Source organism: Arvicanthis niloticus, chromosome 4 (assembly GCF_011762505.2).
Source record: "Arvicanthis niloticus isolate mArvNil1 chromosome 4, mArvNil1.pat.X, whole genome shotgun sequence".
Taxonomy (NCBI): Eukaryota; Metazoa; Chordata; class Mammalia; order Rodentia; family Muridae; genus Arvicanthis; species Arvicanthis niloticus.
In genome coordinates, this window is record NC_047661.1 from 13,352,216 (window position 1) to 13,378,398 (window position 26,183).

The window sequence follows — 26,183 nt, forward strand, 5'->3', positions numbered from 1 at the left end:
GCTTCCAGCACCATGCCTGCCTGGATGCTGGCATGCTTTCTGCTTTGATGATAGTGGACTGAACCTCTGAACCTGTAAGCCAGCCCTAACTAAATGGTGTCCTTACAAGAGTTGTCTGGGTCACGGTGTCTCTTCAGAGCAATGAAGCCGTGACTAAGACAGCTTTAGAGGATTCAAGTGCATCCTGAGCACCACAGGAGACCCGGACCTCTGAGAGAAAAAAGTCCATACACCAGACCTTCACTTGAGAGCTGTTTAAAAGACTCTCAGCTCTGGTTCTCCTTCACACACTATCTTCTTTGTTTAATAATTGTCAGTACAACAAATGCATGAAATAGGGAAGAAAAGGAAGATGAAAAAGGACAAAATCCAGACAATCCACAATACCCCAGCAAGGTACTCTCTCCCCGCTGCCTTTCCTTATGCTACAGCTTATTAATTGCAAATGGCCTGGCAAAAAAGAAAACCTACCAGAATTTCTTGTCAAATGCCAATCTTCCGTAGACATGCAAAGGTACATAACTTGTATAGTCACAAATGTTGTCACAGCTAGAGTCACTATGTCATGAACCACAGCAAGGAAGGGTTGGGGCTGGAGATGGCTTAGTACAAGTGGTTCTCAACCTAGGGGGTCAAATGACGTTGCCTAAGGCCACAGGAACACCCAGATATTTACTATTCATAATAATAGCAAAATTACAGTTATGAGTTGATAATGAAAATAATTTTATGGCTGGGTCATCATGATATGAGGAATTGTATTAAAGTGTGGCAGCCTTCCCCTGGCTTAGCGGATAAAGTGCCTGCCTGCTGCATGCATAAGGATAGGAATTTGAATACCAGTGCCTACATGAAAAGCCAGGCATGGGCACACACACACACAAAACACACAATACACGTGTACACTCTCTCTCTCTCTCTCTCTCTCTCTCTCTCTCTCTCACACACACACACATACACACACACACACACACACATACACACACACACACACGCATAAAGACAAACATGCAAACACAGACACACATAGACACACACATGTGTGCAGATGCACACACCCAACTTTAGTGCTGTAGTGAATGGGGACAAGAGGATCACTGGGGTTTCCTGGCTGCCAACCTAGCTCCAGGTTTAGGGAAAGGCCCTCTCTGAAAGGAGTAAAATAGAGAGAGAGCAAGCTGAACACTCAATATCCTCCTTTGGCCTCTGTATGCACTTACAGAAGTAAGCAACCACACATATACTCACCCACATACACACCACATTCACATACATACAGACACACAGTCACACATACAAAGGACTGGGTACTTTATCAGTTATCTGTTTCTGACATTTGTACTTTACTTTTCAGTATTTACTTAGATTTATAAATTCATACAGTTGTCAAAATATTATCTGTTTTCTAAATGTCTACGTGTTTTTCATCCATATATTTGATTGTCTATAAAAGTCTTTCAGCCTTTTATATGTGGACAGAAAAACTTTTTTTTCCTCCTTTTACAACAAAAATAACTACCTGTGAGTTTCACCTAAAAATGTAATTAAACATAAGCATGCCATCCCCTAACCGAACTGATTGATCTCCACAAGATTAACCTACAAAGTGCATGTGCCCTTCTTAGCTTTGTCTGTGTTCTCGGTGAGCCTGACTCTCCACCTCATTTTGGTCTGTAAAAGACTGGCTCAGTGTGTATGCCAAAGGACATTCAGGGACAGACACCCTTACCGGAATCTGAACAAGAACATATTCCTGCCATGCATGACCAACTCTGCTATAGTGTCAAATAACTGCAGCTATTAGCATAAGGAGTAATTACTTGGGACTGTAATTAGCCCATGCTTGCTAGAAAAAGATTCAATTTGATTTCTTCCATATATCTCAATGTAGCATGTGACAGCAGAAGCAGGCCAAAATGAAAACAATTTCCAATACTGTCTCTGAGATGAAGTTGATAGTTATATGGCAGGGTGATTAAAAATGAAAAATCACACAAATTAAAAAATAATCACTATAGTAGTCTTTGCTTACTAAGAAAGCAATAAGGTCAACCCACCTGTCCCCAGAAAAGAAGCCCCCACTCTGAAATAAAGTTCCCCTGTGCCCTCCAGATGCTGGTGTCTATGGCAGTACCTTGCAAGTCAGAATCACTGGATTTTGGGCTGCTCCTTGCTCTTCGCTCTGTCTTTTTGATCCCAGGTCCGCCTCCGCTGCCACCTCCCCCGCCTCCACTGCCCCCTCCACTGTGGCCTTTCCCATAGCCATTGTACACTGGTGCACAGTTGTTCTTGTAGATGGTGGAAGGTGGGCTGTTGAGGCGGTTCTGTCGGTCGATCTGACGGTCCTTCAGTTTCTTGTGTGGTGGCTTGCTGTACTGGTCTTCTCGGGTGATGTAGCTTGACATTCCATACAGAGGGATAATTTCTAGAATGAATATGTACAATAATACAAGCTTAGTCTGCATCTTCCACAGCCAATAGTTACAAGATCAAATAACCTGACCCCTGGCAGAAGCAATGCAAAGTATTACTACGTACATTACAAAATATTCTTTTTAGACAATGCTGGATATATTATCAGTTTACAGTATTTGTATTCCTTTCCAACTCTTCAAGGAATCATCAGTTATTACAAACAGTATAGTGCATTTAGAATTTAAAAGACAAGGTTATCCAAAGACTTCATGGGCTGGAAAACTTATAGGTAAATCTGACCTTGTCTTTCTCAGTGTCTTTAATAGATGCAATACATATAAGAGAACAAATGAAATACCTCTTTGTGTGTGAATACATAGACTCAAGACATTTAAAAGTATCACTATTCTTGGAGATGCAACAATGTTTCTATTGGAAGGTACAGAGTTAACCATGATCTAAGAAGTTATCTGAGGCATGAGAAAGCAGCAACAATTGGAGAAAATGATTAAAGAGAATAAAATGACAAATTGTTGTTAAGAAGAACTAGACATAAACAGAGGGGGACAGATGTGTGAAGAAGAATCTTCAGCTAAGATAACAGCTGCCATTTCAAACGTCTCTTCTGGAGAGATGGGTGGAAGACAAAAGTGTGTGTCCCTGCTACACCCGGACACTTCTAACTAGAATAGACAGGATATCACAGGAACCTGTGATATTCTTATAGTCTTAGGGGAGAAATACAATTGTTTTTAAATTATATTTTCTGTGCATGAGTATTTTGCCAGTATACATGTTTGTGCACCACATGTGTGCCCACAGAGTCCAGAAGAGTGTCAGATCCCTGGAAACTGAAGGTAGAGACAATTGCTACGTCACCATGTGGTTGCTGGGAATGAGATCTAGGACATCCAGAAGAGCAGCCAGTGCTCTTAACTGCTGAGCCAGCTCTCTACTCCCCTTCTCAATCTGTTAAAAGTGAAAAGCCTTATTTTTATGTGTGTGCCACATGTGTACAGGTGCCATGGAAGTCAGAAGACAATGTTGGAATCCCTGGAACTGGACCCCAGTGAGGAAACTGGGAACCAAATTCTGGTCTTCTGCAAGAGCAAGAAGTGCTCTTAACCATGGCGCCTCCTCTCTAGCCCCAAGAAGTTTTAAATTTGATTTTTAAATATTATGCTTGGGCATTAACAGAAAATGCCAACATAAAATATCCAAATATCGTTCAGGAATAGGACTTCTCAAATATTCAGTGAACATATAAATTTTATTTTACTTGTGAGCATAACAAGAGAGGACTAACCATAATTTCTGAAGATGACCAACCAAAAGCAAGACAGTGCTGAGCAGAAAAGTACAGGACATTATAAAATTTAACAATATTCCCATTGCTCAAAGGTAAAACTCCACTATGTCCTTTGTATCCACACAAGGTATATACATCCTTACAAGAGAGACACATGGTCTACGGATTGTGAGAAAAGAAGCGCAGCCATATTCAGAAAGGATGTTGAAGTTAACTATACTAACATGTGTCAGGCGGCTAGCAAATGCTCTAAATGGCACAAAGCATTACCCGTGAGAGTTAAAGTGGTCACCATGGACACTACTATAAGAACCACTTAAGGCATGGTGAGAGTTTTCTAAACTTTCATGGTTCCAGGAGTTAATGTTTAATTGCTCTTAGGTATATGCCTTGAGAAATCAGGAGAGGAAACTACAGAATATGGAAACTCCATTGGAATATAGAGATTTTGCTTTATTACAATCTTTACTTTGAAGCTAAAAACGGCACTTTCATTATTTCTATGTTACTGGATCAATGTTATTTTAATAAATTGGATAAAAGAACAGCAGGAAGAGTGAGCAATTTACGAGTGTGCTTATTTAATTCTAACTACTGTTTGAATCGTAATTTTACTTTGCCTAAAATTATAACAGCCATCACTTATACAAGAGTAACTTCTAGGCATCCTGGAGAAGAGTTGTTAAATTAGGCACACCAGAGAGCATCATCAATCAGACTGCCAATCAGAAGCTCAAACTGAAGAATGTCAGGGCAGCCATGACCAACCAGTCCCTGACAATCTCTCCAGTATTTAATAAGGATTGTGATGAAGCACTAAAGACATCTTCACAGATTAATTAACTAAGTGAGGTACATGCCCATGATCTCAACACCTGGCAGGCTGAGGCAGGAGATTTCTATGAGTTTGAGATGAATCTGGGCTCCATAGTGAGACCATATCTAAAAAAAAAAAACCAAGTCAGTTAACAATTTTTTTTTCTAATGTCTTCATACCATGCTTGAATTCTTTGGCTTATGTCACTAAGAAACAACAGTAACAATTGACTGGCGTGGCTGGTGATATTTATCTCATGTTTTGCCATAACCTTTCTATTCCCTTTTACGAAAGCATGTTAAATTTCTTCTGACTACCAAAACAAAATAAAAAACAAAATAACAAAAATTTATTCCTATGTTACAATAGATTAAAAAATTTAAACGACTCATTTAAGATTTCTCTTTTGTTATTAATAAGGAAAAAAAAGATCATGTGAGATGAACAGAAAGGAAAAATGGGTAAAAGAGGTGATGCTGTAGCAAAGGAACCCAGGAGAGGGGGAATGGGGGGGGAGGGGAGAAGAGGAGGGAGGAGAAGGAGAGGAAGGGGGAGGGGAACTATCTAAGAAGAATTCCTATGAACAACATAATCCATGCTTGAAGAAGTAAAAGCTCCAGCTGGGAGTGAGGAGAGCCTTCCGCAAAGCCTAGAGCTGAAGTCTAGTTGCACCCCACTCATGCTCTGGCTCCCAGCATCCATTTGGACAGTGAAGAACTTCAGACTCAAGCAACACCAAGGTCAGAACTCTAAGGCAATGCTGAGAACGCCAAGACTCTTCCTTTCAAGGTAAGCATCTGTCTAACAACCAGCGACACTGTGGCTAAAGTCATGGCTGGTCTCAAACGAAACACAGCTGCCCGAGAGCCACACCAACTGCAAGATGATTGGCGAGCTCTGCTGAGATCTAGCTTTTGGAAAATCCAAAGGATATTGAGACTTCATAGTCTTCTAACATTTGGAATGGGGCACGAATCATTTCAATTTCCCCTTTCCTGGCAGATGGTGATGATGCCAAAGAAATAATAGGCCCCAGCTCTGCCTCAGGCCAGTGTTACATAAAGACACGTCAACAGCCGCCTCACTTCTGAAACAAAGATGACCTATATTCTAGTCTTTGCTCTTGGTGAGGTGGAAGCAAGACAGAGCTGTGACCCACCCACAAACTCAAGGGACTCCTATGAGGCAGAATCCAAGACAAAGGAAACCAGGAATTTCCATGAATTTGGTACCAGTCAGGTCTCTTTCCACCTTGCTCATTCTACAGGCAATAAAGGGAAGAGGACTCGAAAGTTCTTGGAGAGTAGCCAATTTGAACAAATCTCAATGCCAACTGGAATCTACTCACCTTGCTCACTATATATTGTGGGAGGAAGGTGAGGCTGGGGGAAAAACTGGGGTGGCATATCTCCAGGCACGGTGACAGGCGGGTAGTAGGCAGTGTGCGAATTCTGGATGAAGTGCGGATGGTGGGTCAGATAAGGGGGCAGGTGATGGGTTGGAGACATGGCTGAGGGATAGCTCGGTGGGTAACACTCAGGAGACTGTGGTGTAACCACCACCCGGCGGACTCCAGTGCTGTCTTCAATCACCTAGGGAAGAAAGCAAAAGGATTGGATGTAATACACACTGTTAACAAACACACACCCAGGGCTGCAAGAGTATTACTAACTTCCCTGTTCCTTATACAAAGTAATTAGTAACTTCCCTTTATTTGAGTGATTCTGATCCTGTGAAACATTCTAGAAAAACCATTACCTTGCTGGTAAATTTTGGATTTGTCGTAAAATTTTTACAGTCTTGTGTGTTTAAACTGGTGGTAGGAGTACCTTTGTACATAACCATAAGCTGAATGGTTTTACAGAAGAGAATCTATAGGCCAGTGCTTCCAGGGCTGGGCTTCTAGACCTGTCTGACAACGGCTGCTCTACCTCTGCTTTAGTACACACAAGTCATTGGATATTAGGAAACACCAATGTCAAAAGCCACCAAACTACCCTAAAATATCGTTTACCTGGACTAAGAAGGTAGACACAATGAAGGGATTCTGACCAATGAAAACTTGAGCAATCTCGAGTCAGGAGAGTCAAATTTGTACCTAACTGTCCTACTTTCAGCCACGAATGCTGACATAGATGATGCAGGCAGGCAAGCAGGCAGGCAGGACTCCACAGCCCAGTCAGCCGCTTACCTGGGCTCGTCCTCAACACTGAGCAATTCTGCACTAGCACAGAGCAGTGAGCCAGGCAAGGCCTGCCCGGCCTGGGCTGTGCCACTTTCACCGGGTCAGTCTTGACACAACACGAGCAAAGGCACAGTCCATGCAGCAGATGGCACGGTGAAAAAGCAAGGCTATGAGGTAACCCAGAAAGGGAGAGCATGAAAGGATGGTGACAAACGGCTACAGGGCCTTCAAAGCACTGCGGTGCCCAAACAGCTTACAGACAGACAGACGGACTCTAGGTCGGGCCTGTGCAGAAGAAGACAGCAGAATCAACTCAGGAAGCTGAGCTGTAGAGGAAGCGACCTGGCTTTAGCCAAACAAAAGAAAAACAAATACACATGCACGCACACTCACGTACACAACGTTAAACTGAGAATCCAGAACAGGCTCACTAAAACTTGGCCAAATCAGTTATTTAAGACAATGAGGCACATGTTCTGATGGGCTTTATTTGTGGGGTTTTTTTTTTTTTCTCCTTTTCAATGCTTGAAATAGAATCTGTATATTGAAATAGATTTTTTTTTTCATTGCATTTCAGGAGGTTAGTAACAGAACAAAATAAAATAATTTTATTGTCTCTAACAACAAAAACATACCTTAGTTATTATGAAAAACAAAACAAAAATATTACTGCTAGTCAGACTGGCAAGTCTATAAGTATTTAGTCCATGCTTTAGTATACGACGTGATTTCGACTTGAATTAACAGCCATTGGTTGGTCCTCATGTTACGACAAAAGGGAGCTGGCAGGACGGCTCCATGGTAGAGCATCTGCTGCCCTTTCAGCTTTGTTTTCCTGAACCTACATAGCAGCTCACAACATCCCAGGGCTGCAGCCCCAGGGATTCGATGCTGTCTCTGGACCCTGTGGGCACCTACACACGGATAGAGCACACAGGCACACACACACACACATGCAAAAAAATTAGCATAAAATTCTCTACTGTGCTAATATCTCATTAAACTCGACATTCGCTCCTTGAAGTTATGGCTCTGAATCATTCTCTCTCCTAGAGCTCTGAGCAGCCTTCCGTGGCCTTACAGCTCTGCGTAAAGGCAGGCACTACCAGGGTGTGGCCCACTAACATTAAGCTACTTAGGAACACGCAGCAGGTATTTACAAGGCCACGTACGGCAGTGCTTAAAGCAGGCACAGACAGCACCTCCTCCTCTGCCGAAGCCTCCAAGTATAGATACACTTCTAGACCATGCATCGTACACCTGAGATACAAACCCCGGCCATCCCCATGTCCTCTTTCCCTATCCATCTTCTATGTGCTCCGATCGCCTAAGACATTCCTTCAACCCTCAAGGTTCAAAAAGCAAAGAATTTCCTGGAAGTTCTACTTTTCCTCCGGACAGCTACATGGACTTGAAGGGAGCTCTCTATAGTGAAGGCTGTAATAAAAATAATGTATTCTCATGATCTAATTTCTGGCTGGCAACAAGCATGTTACTTTTTCAAGAAAGTTCATCAACAAACTCTAACAAGGAAAATTCCAGTGGGGGAAAATAACTGACACACAGAACTGAAGAGCTGTCTTCTTGCTACTGTGATGAGAACAGCTGTCCTTAAAAAGTTGTTCCTAAAAATTGACAAAACAAATCTACTCAAAAGAATAAATTATCGTTATTTACACACAAGAGTTTTCTAGCCAAAAAAATTAAGTAGTGTTATACAGCCACAGATTGATGCACATATTAAAACTGCCTAAAGCCCTGTTCTAATTATCCTGAATTATTCTGTGCTATTTGTGAAAGATATTTACATGTACAGACATTATAAGCTACTTTCTGAAACCTGCTCTTATGCAAAGCAGACCTGTCTTTCATCCTCCCAAAATAAAGTATGAGTGCTAAAGTAAGTATAGAAACCAAAAACATAATAACTTGCCTGTTTAATAACATAAATTATTGTACATTTTACTTATCAAATTCAAATGTAAACTCCACCTAAGGAAATTATTCTCAGATTTCCCTAAAGAAGGAACTTAGTAAGAATGCAACTTCAGAAATGGTGGTGGCAATAATATTCTTTAATCAAAGTAATTTACACACACACACACACACACACGTATTTCTAGTAGAAGAAATCAAACATCTGAGAGAATTCAGTTCAAAATTCCCAAGGCAAGAAATCATGCTTTCAATCCCCATAGATAACTACTAGGAAAAAAATTCATTTCCTTTTGGGGTAAATAAAACTATGGCAATGTCCAGAGGCAGATAAATCCCATATTCAACTCAACAGTGACTTCCTGACACATAGCACGGCTAACCACTGAACATTCAAAGGTGACGGGAACTAGCCTGGCTCCTAGTGAGTGCTGTTGCAGAACTCCATGTAGGAAGATTTCACAAGTCAGAACAAAGAATGCTTCCTCCAAAGTTATCCCTGTCTCTGGGCTCAACAGAAGTGCCATTCACATGTATCCAGGGACGCAAGGAACTCTGGGAAAGAAGGTTGTACTCTCAGATGGCCACCTTCTGTGAGCTGCATTATGCACCCAACCAAACCAAACCCCATCTCAAATGCATTCATCCTTCAAAAGCAGCAGCCCTCTGAAGCAAGCCAACCTGATGGCTGATATTACCCAGTCAGACTGCGCGGTTTATTCAAATGTCCATGGAGCATTCCAGCTAAGCATTCTCTTTTAAGAGAAAAGACACTTAAATTATGCACCTGTTTTATGAGACCCATTCTAACTCTCAGGATCAATTTGAATAAACTCCTTTGTTCCCAAAATGCTTTCCTTCTACTCCCTCCAGCCTGCAAAGGTACAAGTATCAGGAGCAGCTTGAAGAGCAGGAGGCAGAAAGAAAACCACAAGCCTGCTGTCATGGTCAGCCATGACCCAGGAAGTGGATATGGCACAAATATGGATAGAGCATGGTTGCCCACAGCCAGACTGAGTCAGCAGGGAACACTGAGCAGCTTAGACACAGACACCTGGGACACAGTGGGGAAAAGATGGTAACTTAATTGACTATCACAATCAAAGGTAATGGTAATGGTCCCCAGAACCCACACTGTGTCTCACAGTCATCTGTAATTCTAGTCCCAGGAGATCCAATGTCCTCTTCTGGCCTCTGTGGGCACTTCATGTGCATGGTGCACAAACAGAAAAGCAGGGACACACTAGTACACATAACTAGCAATAAATAACATTTTAAAATTTAGGTATGATCAAAATTATTAGTTTGGAAAGAAGTACTGTAATAATTATAATAAAATCAAATGTGATTGAACACTGTGAATCCGTTTCTGGATGTAACAGTTTCAATACTACCATGAAAATGACTTAAGTAAAGAACAGCATCATAACTGAGAGAATAATACATGCCAAAGGGCTGTGCTGTGTTATGGCCTAGGATGGTTTTGGAGATGTAACTACACTCTCAGTTTATCATCGTGGTAAAGTACAAAATCAATAGAAGGACTGCCTGGGTCCAGATTAAAAGGGACTTAAAAAGCCCTTAAATTCTTTCCTCCCTCTATAGAACAGAAATGACCCCCAACATTCAGCAAGTGTTGACAAGTGCCTGTGACATGCCCAGGCGCCACAGAGAACTAGGTACCAACTCACAGATGGACAGTAACGAAGGTGTCCCATCTCTCTCGAGCTTCAGTGTTAAAATACAGTAATGATGAGTTCAAACAAGAGTCACATCCAAATAAATAACTGGCTGGCACAGGGCTCTACCTGGGTCTGTGTTCTCTTGCTGACCCATGATGCCAGGGCGATAGAAAAGAAAGAAAGAAATAGAAAAGAAAACGCTAGGCAGGCCGCTGGAGAGCAGGCACTGAAAATTGCACACCACTGCATGGAAAGGATCCATTTTGGGCACACTCCTTCAACTCTGCAATTGTTGCTTACACAAAGAAAAGTGAAATAGCCACAAATCCACGAGTAATAGAAAGTGAGTATGCCCACAGGTTTTTCCCTCTTCCAGGCACTCAGAATACTTACTATGGAAGTTTCTTCAACAGACTCAAGGCTTGAAAGAGCCCAAGTCTCTTATGACTAGCAGTGCAGCCAAGCAGGACTGACTCTCACCTGGGTTGGGTAGAGGGCAAGCCTACACTCCCTTCTGCTCATGGTTTCACAATGCTAATGAAGAAACAAAGCAATGTTGCTTCCATATAGACTACAGTTATAAGGAGGGAGGCAGCCAGGGCCAATGCTTAGATACAAGCCCATTGATCTGTGACTTAACCCAATGAGCCCATGACTTCTCCACAGGGGCCTCTGATTGCTGGACAGCTGTAGAGAATAACCAAATAACTTTTTAATGAAAAGTGTGTTACATTTACTTATTTGCATGTATGTGTATGCACACATGCATGCATGTGAGCCCATGTGCCACAGTGCATGTGTAGATACTAGAAGACAACTTAGCAAGAGTTAACAGCCTCCTTCTATCATGAGGGCTTTAGGGACCTAGCTCAGGCTGTCAGGCTTGGTGGCAAATACGTTACCCACCAGTCATCTTTGCTGGACCACAAATCAAATTTAAATGCATTTTTCAATCTATTGTTTTCCTTTCTCCATGCCAAGGGATATAAAATTTCAATGAGTGCTGATTTAGTAGCTAATGCCTTCAAAGGATGGCTAGAGGTACAGAATAAGAAGATTCGCATCTTGACCAATTTCTTTATTACATCAGTCAACTTGGAGAAAGAAGACTGGTTTCCCAAGTGACAAATGTCTACTTGGACAGCTAACTCTTTCCATATGCTTTTCAGATCTTTGGGTCAATATGAAGTGTTCCTACGACACTTGAACAACCCATTATAAATTAGTTTGAAATGTGGAAACTAAGGCTCAGGGCAGCTGTTTAAGACATTTTTACACATAAATTATCTGGAAAGCTAATGATGGAGGGGAAGGAAGCACAGAACCACAGCCAACATACAATGAAAAGAACGCTGCTTCAGTCTGTGTAACAAACACTGAGCAAGGCAGACCCCACCAGACGCTGCAGATTTACCAAAGCAGTCTTTTTCATTATGATGCCCACACTGAGTGCCACAGTTTCTACCACACCAAGCAGGCATTTAAGTACTCAGCAAAGAAAGTGGGAAAGTTATGTGAGAGGTGATCACAAATCTGAGCGGAGGCCTCCAATGATGCCCACGTAGTTTCCAAGTGCACCACAAGTCCTGCCTGACCCAATCTCCACCCTCTCTCTCAACCGTCCTAAGGTCGCAACCCTTTAATGCAGCTCCTCATGTTGTGATGATCCCAATCATGAAGTTATTCTTGTTGCTACGTCAGAAGCGTAATTTTACTATGGTGAATCATGATGTAACTATCTGTGTTTTCCAATGGTCTCAGGAGACTCCTGTGAAAGGGTCACTCAACACAGCCCACAAAAAAGGAGGTTGCAACCGATGAGTTGAGACCCACTGCCCTGGATGTTTTAGGTCAGAGAGGTGAAGGCGATGACTGTGAACGGAGCAAGTTCCCTCTGTAATGCCCTCTCCTTATTATCAGCTTGTAGGAATCCAGAGTCACCATGGAAACACCATGCTGGCAAGTCTGTGGGGCACCTTCTATAACCCATTTACTAAGGTAGGAAGATCTACCCTAAATGTGGGCTCCCAGACTGCACCAGAGAGCTAGCAGCAACATCCACCGTTTTCCTTTCTGACTGTGGATGCAATGTGACAGCTACTCCACGCTCCTGCCTTCTTGCCTCTCCTGCAATGGCAGACTGTTGCTTTGGTCAAATACTTTGTCAGAACAAAAAGGAAAATAATGAACACACTGTCTTACTTATATATATTTTCTACATATACATAGTTTATATACATAGTTAAGTTGAGTGTTTTTTCTCAAGTTGAGAAGGTCAGGTGAATTTTTTTCTCAAAATCTTTCTCAACTCCATATCAACCAAAAATAAAGCATCTCACACACGCACATGCATGCGCACGCGCGCGCACACACACGCACGTACGTGAACACACCATTGTGTGAAGTCCTACTTTATCAGAGACCCTCAAGGGACAAGATCCCAGGTGCTCAGTCCACAGTGCTTGCATCCCTGGGGCAGACTTTCCCACCTAAGGAAATGCAGGCTGCCGTGGACAGCCCTTCCGACCACTGCCTCTTGCTGCCCATAGGCCTGTCCTTCTCTAAGTCAATCTTCACATGACTGAAACACGCATCCTATGCATGGATTTACTGAATCTATCAGTTTGTCTTTGAAGGCTTTTGCTCCTCAATAACAACACGGTTTACTGCTATAGTTCAAGACGTGTAACACATCTTTAACCATCTGCTTTGCCTTGTTCTTCATGTTTCTTACACCAACAGGCCATTCACAGACCATTCACACACAGGTAGCAGGCACACTGTACACTGACATTCGCATGGCCGTACAGGCAGACCTCCAGCAAGGCAGGCTCTGTCACTGACTTTCAGACTGCAGGCAAAGAAAAAGAATCTTTCAGAACATTCAGAACAGAGAAAATTACAGCCATAACTATACAAACAGGTGTGTTGTCCCAGAAACTGTCACCCAGGTGTGAGAAACTCTCACCAAGAGCACCAAGGGGTGACACATTCCTCAGCTACACTCATTGTTTGCCTTTCCTTAGCTGCAGTCAGTCAATCCTTACCTCCTTGCTGTCCTGTAACAGCTTTGTCCAATATGATTTACACAGCAGAAAGTCTATCCTTTGAAAATGTCTGACTTAGTAGATTTTGCATAGTAACAGGCTTGACTGCCATCACCACTATGTACTTTGTGAACAGTGTCATTACCCAAACACACACTACTACCACCATGAGGTGAGCAGCTGGCCATTCCTCATTACTCCAGCCCAGCCCCTGGCAATCACTAGGTGTCTGTGCATTTGCTAACTGCAGATGTTTCACATACACAGATAACACACTACGAAACTCTTGTGCCTAGCTTGTTTTCAACGCGGACACTGTTTTCAAGATTTCACTGGGTATTTAATAGAATACTGGATCATCTCATGGCTGAGTCTGGATCTATCACATTACAGCCACCTATCCATTCATTCATAAAGTGAGTGTCTTCACCTTGAAGTCATTGCGATTGACCATTAAATAGACACTTGTGTACATTGTGTTTGTATAGTCTCTTTCCGCATATATATTTAAAGTCGTTGCTGCTGCTAAGTCAAATGGAAACCCTGATTAACCATCTGAGACCCCTGTCCAGAGTGGGTGACTTCTCCGACACTACCTTATACGGTGTGATCGTGCCTCTGTTTCCTCATCCTTAGTAATTCTTATCTCCTTTTTTCCTGAGACGTAGCCATCTCAGAGTGTATAATGCATGCTGAATACCTTTTCAAGTCCTAGAGAGCCTTGTATATCACCACAATGGAGAATGTCCTATCTTTAGTCTTTTTATTTTGTCTCATTGATTGGTTGTCTTGAAGTGCTGGATAAGAATTGAGGGCCCTTATACACTGAAGGCCTAAAATCAGCCATAAGCCTAAAATCAGCACTAGGCCTGACATACATGCCTGCTAACACAAAGTCTTGGGTCTCTATGGAAAAACACTGAAAAAGATGGCTATAAACTATTGTAAACAGGCAGCTTTTGTGGAAATCTACCAGCCTGAGTAGTCACAGACCTTGTAAATAGGCAGCCTTGGAGGATAGTACCAAATTAGATAAGGACAAGTGAAGCATAGGCAGAGTCATAGTGACCTGACCCCTGAACCTTCACCCAGCTGATACCCTGTTCTGAAAGATATCTGTACTCCCCCCTGAACACCTATGCTCCTGTGTCATCCCCTTCCCCACATCCTGCATTTTCGTGTTTATAACCCCTGTGTTAAAAAGTAAAAATTATGATTTGATAATAATAAAAAAAAAAAAGAAAGAAAAAGGAAAAAGAAATAACACACAGTGTCCCCCTGGCTCTGCCGACTTAGCTCCTGACAATCCATTTTCTTGTTCTCAGAAATACTTTGAATTATAAAACGTTATTGTGGTTTCTGTTAGTATGCTGGGTCAAATAATTTTTATTGATTTCATTTTAAACTTCAAAGTTTGTAATGAGTTAAAATGTCCTTCAATATAATTATAGGTCATATTTATTTTCATATTGTAAAATGCTAGTTAATCTGTTGAATATTTTTAAAAAACTGGACTCCTTTTTGAGAATTTTATATATGAGCACTGTATTTACATAATTTTCCCTTTTCTCTCCTTCCTCCCACTCTCCCCAACCCCCCATACTTTTTAAATACATCTTATTATTTAATTATTGTTTATATATGTATACATGTATAAGTATATATGTATATATAAATACTGATAAAGTGTTTTGAAAAAAACAAAAACAAACAAACAAACAAACAAAAGAATTGAGGGCCTTGGATGTGTAATACAGCAAATGCTCTGCAGTACTTTCCATATTTGGATAAGTGAGACAGTGTCTTGCCACATGGCCCAGGCAGGCCTTGAATTTTCATCCTTGTGGCCCCCTTGAGTCACAGTAGGCCCTCCCACATTGTAGATACTTGGTGCTTTCAATTCTTACTCAATTTACATACATTGGCTCTTACTTTGAGCTGTCTTTGAACTGCCTTGTGTTATCTTCTGGAACACACACACACACACAGACACACACACAAGTTCGATTTGTAAACAGCTAAAATCACCTTTGCTCTTTTCATTTCACTATTTGGGCTGTCCTAGCTAAGAGTCCATCTTACACAATAAGCTCAAAGTCTACTCTCAAAATCTTACAATGTTAGTCTTCATTTTTGCTCCCAATCCATTGTGCGTAGATGTCTGTATAGGATGTGAAGTGAAGGATCAATATCACTGATTTTAAAGGTGTGAAGATCTAGTTATCCCAGCACCAATGGCAGGATGACTTTTTTCCTTGGCTACATTATCTAAGGATTCTCTTCTTTCTTAAATATATATTTATAATGTTTCAATATGTGCAGATATAGACCACTCTGATCTTGCTCTTTTCCAGGCATCACATAATCTATTACTCTACCTGAACCGCTCTCATATCATTATATATCACATAACAGGTGGGATGTGTTGTGAGAAATGCATTGTTAGGTAATTCTACCATATGCACACCAGTGAAGGTACTTACAAAAACTGAGACAACTACAAAATCACTATTGTATTGTATCCACTCTTTAGGACTATCATCACACGTGAAGTCTGTCACTGACAAAACATTATATAGTATGCATCTTATTAAGCTACCTCTCAGCCCCAAATTCTATATATACATTCATTAAAAATCTGTTGTATGCCAGCCAATATCCTATGTGTTAATATACAAATCCACATGAAGTAATGCTAGCTCTTGGACGTCGGGAAGAAAACAGAACTGAGAAGCATTCCTGACAAACAAATCCTGCTGAAGCAGGATTTCTCTTGCTTTTAAATGTCATGTTTCTTTCTGTGCTGGCTAGTCTTATGGCACACAAACTAGAGTTATCTGAAAGGAGGAAGCCTCAATTAAGGAAATGCCGCCTCCATGAAAACCAGCTATAAGTTATTTTCTTAATTAGTGATCATGAATGAGGGCCCAGCCCATGGTGGGTGGTGTTATTCTTGGGCTGGTGGTCCTGGGTTCTATAAGAAAGCAGGCTGAGCAAGCCATGAGGAGCAAGCCAGTAAGCAGTGACCCTCTGTGGCCTCTGCATCAGCTCCTGCCTCTGGGATTCAGCTCTGTTTGAGTTCCTGTGATGACTTCCTTCAGTGGTCAACACTGCTATGGAAACCTAACTCAGCTAAACCCTTTCCTCCTCAATTCGTTTTTGGTCATGGTGTTTTACTACAACCACAGAACCCTAACTAAGACACTTTCTTCCCGCAACTTTATGACAACTACGTTTCTTGCCCCTTAGATCTCTTGGTTATGACAAGTTTCCCCAGATGTTTTTCACTGGGCTCCACCCTTGTTCCTTTGAAGTGTGAAGTCGGCCCAGCCCTAGAAGGCACATATGCATTCTACTGCCTAAGTTCAAGGTTTTTTATATTAACAACTTGTTTTTCTCAGACAGTTCACCGTGACATTTTGTTAATGATACAACCTATTGCTGAAGGTTAATAAACTCTCAGGATGTCCTGTTCCCTAAAGCCTGCCTGGAACAGTCTCAAGCTGAGGAATAGCTCAGTGTCAGAGATCCTGCCCTTGCTGGTTTAAACTCTTGGCCCTGCAAAGTTGCCTACCAAACACCAGTAGCCAGAGCTGCACAGGCTGCTTGCTCCTCTTCCTTTTCAATGCTCCATCACAATCACTCCTCCATTTTTACTGCAGACCTCCAGATCTTCTAGAACTTTCTAGCAGGACTGTCAGCTGGGTGGACCGGCGACGCTTCAATCATGCGTTTACAGCTCCCCCTTTGCCCTTTCTACCTTAATTTTAATGAAAGTTTTTCAGAATGAGCAATATTGTAAGGGAGAAAATTCCTTTTTTTTTTTTTTTTTTGTCCTAGGATTCACAATAAATGCTCTGCATTTAATGTAACGACAGGAACAACACCAGTGAGAAAAGGTACACATTTAAGCACAGCTTCTCCCTGTTAGAGTGTCCAACTTTAACTACTATTTCTTAATGGCCTTTAGCATAAAGCAAGGTGCTATTTTTGCTGTCACAATGGTGAGAACCATACGGTGTTCAATGGAATGAAACACTTTCTCAAACTAAATGAGTGGGGACAGAAGAGAAACCCAACATTCCTTGCTCCTCTCTATTAACTGACTTGTGACATGAATGTCGTTCATGACCTTACATCCTATGGCCCTCGCCCCACCTTCTTTTGCTTCTAGTGATTCTTGCACAAAGACTTGTGTAAAACAAGCCATTTATTTACAACAATTGGAAAACGGGCCAGCAATCTGGCAACTCAAAAACTGTTAAGTTGGCTCCCAGGAAAATAGGAGTGGAAAAACAATGAATTACAGTGTTTGTAGTTGCCTTGCATGGTGGAGAAATGCCTCTGTTCACATCAAAGAGAAATCTTTGTTAGTTCTTCTTGCCTGGCCTTCAACAATTTTCCTATGTACGTGCCATTTTTTTCTTAAAAACAAAACAAAAACAAACAACTCACACCAACTCCCCCCAAAAATATTAATAGTGGAAAATTACAGATTTTTAAATATTTTTAAAGTATAGGTAGAGGTGCCAAGAAAAAATTTAAATGAGGGGTTATATGAGGTAGGACCCAAAAAGCAGTACCAGTGCTTCTCATCTCTGAGTAAAGGGGCAGCTGTTTTCTCTTCCTGCTCCTCCCCCCATTTTCTCAGTGTATGTATGACATGCTTACAGCTGGAGAACACCCAGCAGATGAGGAAGGAGAGGACTGTTTAACTAGTGAGAACTGCTGGGGTAGAAGGACTAGCTGACAAAACTCAAAGGGTACAGATAGCCACTAGATCTCAGGAAAGTCTACTCCTAACGTTTTCTCCTTTACAGCTTTTATCTTGAGCTAGATGTGGAAAGGGATGACTATAACCCAGCATTCAAGGGATGAAGGCAAGAAGACCAGGAAGCGAAGATGGGGCGTTCAAGGCCATCCTGGTAAAATAGTGAGTTTAATGTCAACCTTGGCTACAGACTATGTTCAGTGCCAACCTGAGATATGTGAGTCATAGGACAGATGGGAAGAGAATTCTAAAGCAGAAGGTTCCATGGAGGAATTTCACACAGACAATAGGGAGGCAGCCTATTGGCCCTTCTGTCTTCCTCTCTCTCTGACTCTGGCACTTCAGGAAGATCTGGCAAGTGTCAAGCAGTACCATAAAAAGATCAGCAACCTCTCCTGGTTACATTTGTCTTCAACTTGACACACTGCAAGAAGAGAATTTCAGTTGACAAAACGCCTCCATCACATGGCCCATAGCATGTGCGAGGGACAATTTCCAATTCCTGACTGATGGAGGAGGCCCGGCTCACTGTGGGAAGTGCCATGCCCTACGCAGGCAGGCTTGGGATATATAAGAAGGGTAGCTTCACTGTAAAAGGAGACCAAGGCAGTAACTAGCAAGCTTTCCTGGTTCTACTCTAGTCCCTTCTAGTTCTGACATGGCTTCACTCCATGATGGCCTACAGCTTTTAGGCTAAAATAAATCTTTTCCTCCAAAAGTTGTTCTGCTTGGTGTTTTTATCAAGGCAGCAGAAAGCAAATGAGGAAATAATTCTAGTGTCAGTATAACTAAATTTACTCATAAAGGATGTTTGTTAAGCCTTGACATGTATTTTGCTCAAACAATAACAGTGCACTAGTGAGTAGAGATGCCAGTCAAATGTCATACCTGTGAGATATAACCTGGAGGCACATGAATAGGAGGGATGGACCCGTTGGGTGACATCATGGGAACTTCAGCAGGTCCTGAAAGACATAAGAGCAAAATATCAATAGATAAGACACATTATTCAATGTAATTACTAGGACTTTTAACATGCCTAGTCTCTCTTCAATAACTGACATGCCATGACTGCCTGAAACCATGGCTGCCATAATTTCCTGGCTGTACAACTCAAGGAAAATACAAAACATATACAAAAGCAGTAACAACAAGACTATAACCATCTCTATTAATATTTAACAACTCCCTAAGGCCACAAATTCCATGAATCAAAACTATTCTTCTAAAGCCAGCCTGACAGAATGGAACCAAAGGTTTTTCCCCGTCTTGACTGTAAAATGTGTGTTAGAATAGCTCAAATCTCTTCCTAACAAACTCCAATTCTACTTTTTATAAAGACTGTATTATAATTAATATATAAAAACAAATTTTGAAGTGAACATTCTCGAGGTTCAAAAAGCTCCCACAGGCTTTGGATTTAGGGTTTTATGTGATTTTTATTTTCAATAATTCATTATAACCTACCATTAATGTGAAAGGAAGAAAATCTTTAAAATGCCCCAAACCAGTTGGACCCAGTTATACAATCCTGTAATTCCAGCTAGCTGAGCAGCTAAGGCTGGAAAATCACAAGTTCAAGGCCTGCCTGGGCATCTTTATAGAACACTACTTTAAAATACAAAGTTGGGGTGCTTTTGAAAGGCTTGGGTATAGCTCAGTGGTGGAATACCTGTTTAATACATGTAAGAGCCTAGGTTTAATCTCCAATATCATAAATAAACAATGACAAAGTCCATCAGCTTCTTGATTTGTCTCTCATTAAGCAGGGAGAAAACCAGATCATCTTCTAAAATTAGGCAACATTACATGCAGAATTAATTTCTACTTTTCAAAGTAAAACATTAAACTAACAGAAGTTAATTCAATGAATGTTTCGTGGCTGGAGTTGTCCACCCCCATCCCTTTTAGAGACAGGGTCTCATGTAGTCCAGGCTAGTCTAGAGCTCCCACCATGGCCAGTTTTATGCGACAGTGGGGAGCCTATAAGGGCGTTGTGCATGCTAGTTGGGGCTTCTATCAATGAGTGTTAACTATACGATTAAGGCAGGCTAATGAATGGCAAGGTTAACAGTTACCTAAGATGTAGTTCGGGTTAATATTTCATCACAAACTAACTGTCATACACCAAAAACAAGTCGACATCCTTCCAAGGATCCTACAATCCAACAATTTCCCTAAAGGGAACTTAGAACTTACTTTTCCTGACTAGCTCTCACGTGGAGTTAGTAACCCACCCCCAAATGTCAACCCCAAGAGATGGATTTCATTGTGAGGTGAGCTTCCTGGCCCAGGCACTGTGTGGATTATGCTTTCTCCTGGTGGGTATTGTGCAGCCAGCAGTGAGAACTGCCCAGCTGGAACAAACCCAGGAGAAATGGTGGCGCCACTTTACATGGCAGAAGAAGACAGGTCCTGCCGCCTAGTCACTGCGTTTACAGGTAAGCATAATGCAGCTTTCCCATCATAATGCAGCATCACAGGGTTGTGACCGTGACAGCAGGGTGGAAAGGACTGGCATAAGCAGGTCTGCAAGTCTCCAGAGAAAGAGCAGAGAGTAGAAAGGGTGCAGGACATCAAGGAAGGTTCCAGATGAGAGCTAGCTGCAAGTTCAAGGATAACACATCACATCAGTGAACTCTCTGAGTATCTCTATGCTCACAAACCCAGGGGTCTCATGTGTGTCTCTTATCAAAAGCAAACGGAGTGTGGCGTGACATGCATCGTCGCTCAATGTAGAACACAATGGGGCTTCACATTTTCAAGACTCTGAGTTCGATTTTTACTGTGCCTCCAAAACAATGAACCACTGCATGACGCCAATTTATTTTTAAGTAGAAGTAAAGCAATTGCTAAGCGCTAAAGGTGTTGGTTTCCAAGTTCATGTTCTGCATCACCCCCAGCATCTTTAGTCCAGCCACCGAAACTACAGGCATCTCCTTTATATCTCTATTTGAATTGATTTCCTTAAAAAGAACTGCACTAGCTTTGAAATCCAAAAATCAACTCACTCAGCTTCACCGAACGATTTCTCCCCCTGGTCTCTAACCTCTGTGAGTCCTTGAACAACAAACTCGTTGAGCCTCTCTGAGTCTCACTTCTCAACAGTTGTAAGTGGAAATAAAAATGTCTACTTCATAAGGTCAGGTGTAAACATTAAGTTCGCTAACACCTGAAAAAGTAGCGTGTGAGTAATGAGCACATGTCTATTCCTTATTCATCAATGCTTTTGATAATTTAGTACCTTTATTTTTATTTTATGTGTATAGATGTTTGGCCTGTGCATTATGCATCTGTGTATTATGTGTACCCAAGGAGGCCAAAAAAGAATCTGATCTGCTAGGACTGATGTTACAGGTGGTTGTGAGCCACCATGTGGATATTGGGACTTGAACCCAGTTCCTCTGAAGAAGCAGCCAGTGCTCTTAACCAATAAGCCACCTCTCCAGCCCTAGTACCCTCCGTGACTGCTATTTGTTGCATTCTCTTTTTTGTTATAATTACACTATAAGAAGTAAGTTTTAAAATATCATGTGCCCTTATAATGTATAAAGTCAAGAAGTGTATACAACCATATACTATGTACTTACTGGGCAACTCTTCCTTAACACACAAAACGTCAAGTATTTCATAGTTACAGGGGTCAGTGAAATATGGCTTTTTAATTACCAAAATGTATACCAAGCTAACAGTCCCTTAATCCCAAGTATGGCCTTAAAAACTGTTAAAGCCATTTGTATAAAATGTTTTAGGGAGTGTAGGGCAAGCAAGTGATTTACAGCTAGAAACGCTTTCTTCCTGGCCTTGATGTCAGGAGTTGCTAAATGTCTTGCACATGCTTCATCTCTTTTTCCTAGCAGCATCATCAAAGCCACTTCAGACACACTCTAATGGCGTCTGCGAGTCAACTGTGCTGTGGAACCTCAAGGTTGCTCCAGATCCACTGGCTATGTGAGAAGCTACTGCCTTCCTTCCTGAGCTAGCCTCACAGAGAATGGTCTTGCTGTCATCCTTCCCTAAGAAGCTCAGTTTCCCTTTTCCATCATCTAAAAATGCAGCTGTCTCTGCTATTCTAGTACATTCTCACCAAAGGATGGACAGCTTGGAGAACTGGAACCCGAATATTTACTGAGCCAAAACATTGAGTTAAAAACAAAAAGGATACTGGGGGAGGGAACTGTTCAAGTCACCAGCATTCCCTAAATTCAGAGGGGAGAAATGTCTCTCAAACAAATACATTTGCTCCTTTGCCTATACTGGGAAATCATTAGCCTATGAGACCTGTCAAACATTTTGAAAGAATCTTGTAAACTGTCCAAAGTCTTACTTAAATACACTGGTTACACGCACGTGCATCTCTGCAGACATGTAGAGGTATCACATAAATTAAGACAGAAGCTTACATGATACATTGAGGCTTTTGTTTGAAAGAACTAGGAAGTCTAGCTAGAGAGACAGAAACTATTATGGAGTCAGATGAAAGCTGCTACATGTACAGCTTGTAGAACTGGAAGGAGAATGTTTATTGAGCTAATGTAGCTACATTAAAAACAAAACAATGAGGCAAAATGAATAAATTTGGGCTTCTGTGTGAGATCCTATATAATGATTAACTCAAAACTAGGCATAGACCTAAATATATTCATTGAATATTTGGAATATTCATGGACGAATGTGGACTTAGTCTTTATGACACTCTTACTTGGTAAGAGTCAGACATAATACCACAAGTATCACAAAAAAAAAAAAAAAAAAAAGAACCCCATTGAAATGAAAACCTTTGTGCATTCAAGTTGTTACTAAGAAAATAAAAACTGTAGGATGGACAACATGCAAATCCCATCTGATAAGAGACTTCTATCCAGAACACAAAGAATGCTTATACTTCAACAAAAAACAAATAAACAAACAAAACCAAAAAAAAAACACCTCATTTAAAAGATAAGCAAAGGAATCAAATAGACAGTTCTCAAAAGAAGAGATCAAGAGAGTCACAGCAGCCCTGAAAACAGGAGGGGAGTCTAATCAAACCACAGTGGAGTGACTCCCAAGGCCCAGCAGTGATATGGCCAAGGTATTTGTAAATGTATTTTCAGTCTGAGGGTTATTTCTGAGGTCATGGGGCTGGTAGGAAGAAGGAAACCAAACTTTTACAGAGTCATTCCGTATGCTAGGCACTAAGCATATCCCTTTGGTCCCAGAAAAATGAGGAAGGCACACTGCTTTCTCTAACCTATATTTTTTTTCCAAGATTAAGAGTTGACTTGAAGAATACAGCCCTATCCTTAGAGAAGCCTGGGTTTGGATCTGGCCTAGGCTACTATAGTTATCTGAAGAGAGGAGCACCTGCTAATTTCAGGGGTTGCTCTGAGGAAAGGTTGGTGGGGCACAGGTCCAGCATCTCCAAAAGCACCACCAGAAACTGGCGATTCAGCAACTTTAACATTGCATAGAAGAGAGATAGGAGAATTGCACAGCCGGAGCCCTGCAACGTCACTGGGAGAGAGACAAGAGAGCAGGGAACTTGTTTTGCCCTTCACAGATATTTCTCCCAATAGTTCTAACTTTGAGCTGCAAAATTATACCCTATTTTTAATGAAAAATATGTAGATTGCAATTTAGATAATAAGAAGTGGAAAAGGAAGCAGAAGTTGTTTTTCTTTCATTTACTATCAAGCCCCATATCCCTATTCCCCACCCTCTCTCTGTCTGTCTCTGGATCTCTGTATTTCCCTCCACCTCCCCCTGCTTACACTTCCTTGTTCTAGTTTCTAGGAAACTGAGAGAGAGCTCGTTCAGTATACCTAACTTCCTCAGCGGGCTGGCACAGCTGGATGTCAAAGGACCAGCCCTTGCTTTCTAGAAGTGAGTCTTCTGTACCAGAATTTCCAGCTGGCCTGACCACTGCCCTGAAAAGCAAATGACTACAATGGCAGCCGAGGCACACTCCTGAAGTAAATTGCTACCAAGAGCCAAAGTTGAGCTGGGCAGAGATTTCAACCCCAGGCCACTGGCATCTTCTCATTTCAAAAGACAAGGCTCAAAATCTGTTTGCCCTGTCAGTTTAAAATATAAGTTTTCTTTCTTTCAAAGCACGCCTTGAAGAACTGAGTTTGCAAAACAAGATGAAAGGCAACAAAAGACCAGGGTTTAAAGCTGAAATCCTAACTTCCTTTAGTTTAAATAAGCTCAAGACACCTACCTAAATAATCTTACTATCAAGGAGCCTTAGACTTCATGTTTTAGAACAATCTACGCAGTTACTGTGTGAATACATAGTGCTATAATACATTGGTTAATATTTTATTAATTTCAATTCAATAAACATTTATTATGCAAGATGTGGAAAGAAATGAAAAGTCACCAGGGTTTCACAACCAATCCACAAAAGCAACCAACTACCACACAGAGCTCAGCAGTTTTCTTTTTAGAGGCAAAGGGCTTTGTGGCTACATGTAGCAATTACTCTTATGATACTTGAGAAATATTTTAAACCCTCACACTGGAAGTGAACAGTAAAGGGATTGGTGAGCCATTTTCTGCATGCACACTGTGCTAACACCAGTTTGAAAGAACCAGATTTAAATTCAGAACTATAGAGAGAAGGCTTTAAAACCGTCAAAGAGATCAGGTCCCAGGCGGGGGCCTGTAATCGAATCTTGAACTCAGGTTTTTAAAACTCTTGTTGCTACTTTGTTGAACTCAACACATCTTTGTTACACCCAGTCGGACTGTGCCGGAAGGCAAGGGTCCAGCAACATTAAAGAGAAGGAAGGATGCTTCCATCCCTAAGTGTGGAGCAGGGTTTACAAATGAGCAGCTGTGCAAGGTGCCACACAAGGGGCCAGTTTGGGACCCTGCTTTTGCCTTGAAGTCTGTGATAGACACTGTCCCAGCATGCTCTTAGGCTTACAGTCTCGACGTCTTCAGCAGCACAGGTTCTTGGTGTGTCTAAGACATAGAAATGACTAAGGAGTGAGACAGAAGACCCACGAAAGGGGCAGCCTGAATTTTGGAAGCATGAGAGACACCAAGTTCGTTCTCATTTCCAACCTGAAGCTCAAGTTGGTTTCTGAGATCTTGGGGCTCTGCCCTTCATGCTGTCTGAATCCAAGTTAGGAATAAGATTTACCTGCATGATTGAAAAATATCTGGCACCACCCTGTAGGTTGTAGTTGCTAATAATTACTCAGTTCAGACTTCTTGGGATGGGCTTCCTCATTATGGGGGTGGCCTATGTCCACGGATGTACATGTTTACACGTGAGCTGGGACCCTGTAAGCTTCAACTTAACAAGTGACACAAACGCAACTCAGTACTACTGAGAAATAGGTCCTGATGGATACTTCACATCTACAATCCCTGTGAGTGATGACCACGCCCGAGACAAAAGCATAGAAAGGTCATAGTACTTCACAGCCCTGCGCATCAGTGCAGGAGTGTTTGTCTGTCTATCTGCTCTACATGGGGGATGTGTGCACATGATGCAGGTGGCTGTGTGGGCACACACACATGAGGCCAGAGCCCATCATCAGATGTACTCCCTAACCACTCTCCACCTTACATACTGACTCCGGTCTCTCACTCGATAGCTGCTTCAGCTAGTCTAGCTTGCCGGCGGAATTTTCTAACTCTATTGTCCAAATGCTGGAATTACAAGTGGACTGCCATGTCCACCCTTCACCTACATGAGGACTAGAGATCTGGTCATCATGGTGGCATCTCCAAGCCCCATTTTTAAAGCCAGCCCTTTCCAAGGTGTTTGTCTGCTACCTGTTGTGATATCAGATGGATAGATACTCCCAATACCTCATGTAGTGTAGAGGACCATTCACTATTCAATCAGAAACAAACTCAAGGAGGTTTCTGGGAAAGGAGGGAAGAAACCGTACCCAGAATTCCTAGTAGAAACATCAAGTGATCTTACACAATGTAAAATTTTCCCAACACTGCATCTACTGAATAAAGGTATTTCAATTACATCTGAATCACATCTTGAGATGAAATGCAAGCAATGCTGTT

The 26,183-nt window shown here is 41.7% G+C and overlaps 1 protein-coding gene and 1 long non-coding RNA gene across 7 annotated transcripts in view; one reads left to right on the forward strand and one right to left on the reverse strand.

The window, feature by feature from the left end:
- Positions 1 to 26,183, reverse strand: part of Fndc3b (fibronectin type III domain containing 3B) — a 288,833-nt gene that overhangs the window by 119,129 nt on the left and 143,521 nt on the right. For all 6 annotated transcript variants that reach the window (XM_076932205.1, XM_034499558.2, XM_076932204.1 and 3 more), the window contains exons 4-6: positions 19,050 to 19,126; positions 5,890 to 6,133; positions 2,135 to 2,425 (exon numbers count right to left, since the gene is read on the reverse strand). In XM_076932205.1, coding sequence (XP_076788320.1) covers positions 2,135 to 2,425; positions 5,890 to 6,133; positions 19,050 to 19,126 — 612 coding nt within the window. The remainder of the gene's footprint in view (positions 1 to 2,134; positions 2,426 to 5,889; positions 6,134 to 19,049; positions 19,127 to 26,183) is intronic.
- LOC143441952 (uncharacterized) lies at positions 20,186 to 22,921 on the forward strand. The gene is made up of 2 exons (XR_013109749.1): positions 20,186 to 20,602; positions 22,019 to 22,921. It is a non-coding gene; the product is annotated as an uncharacterized LOC143441952 (long non-coding RNA).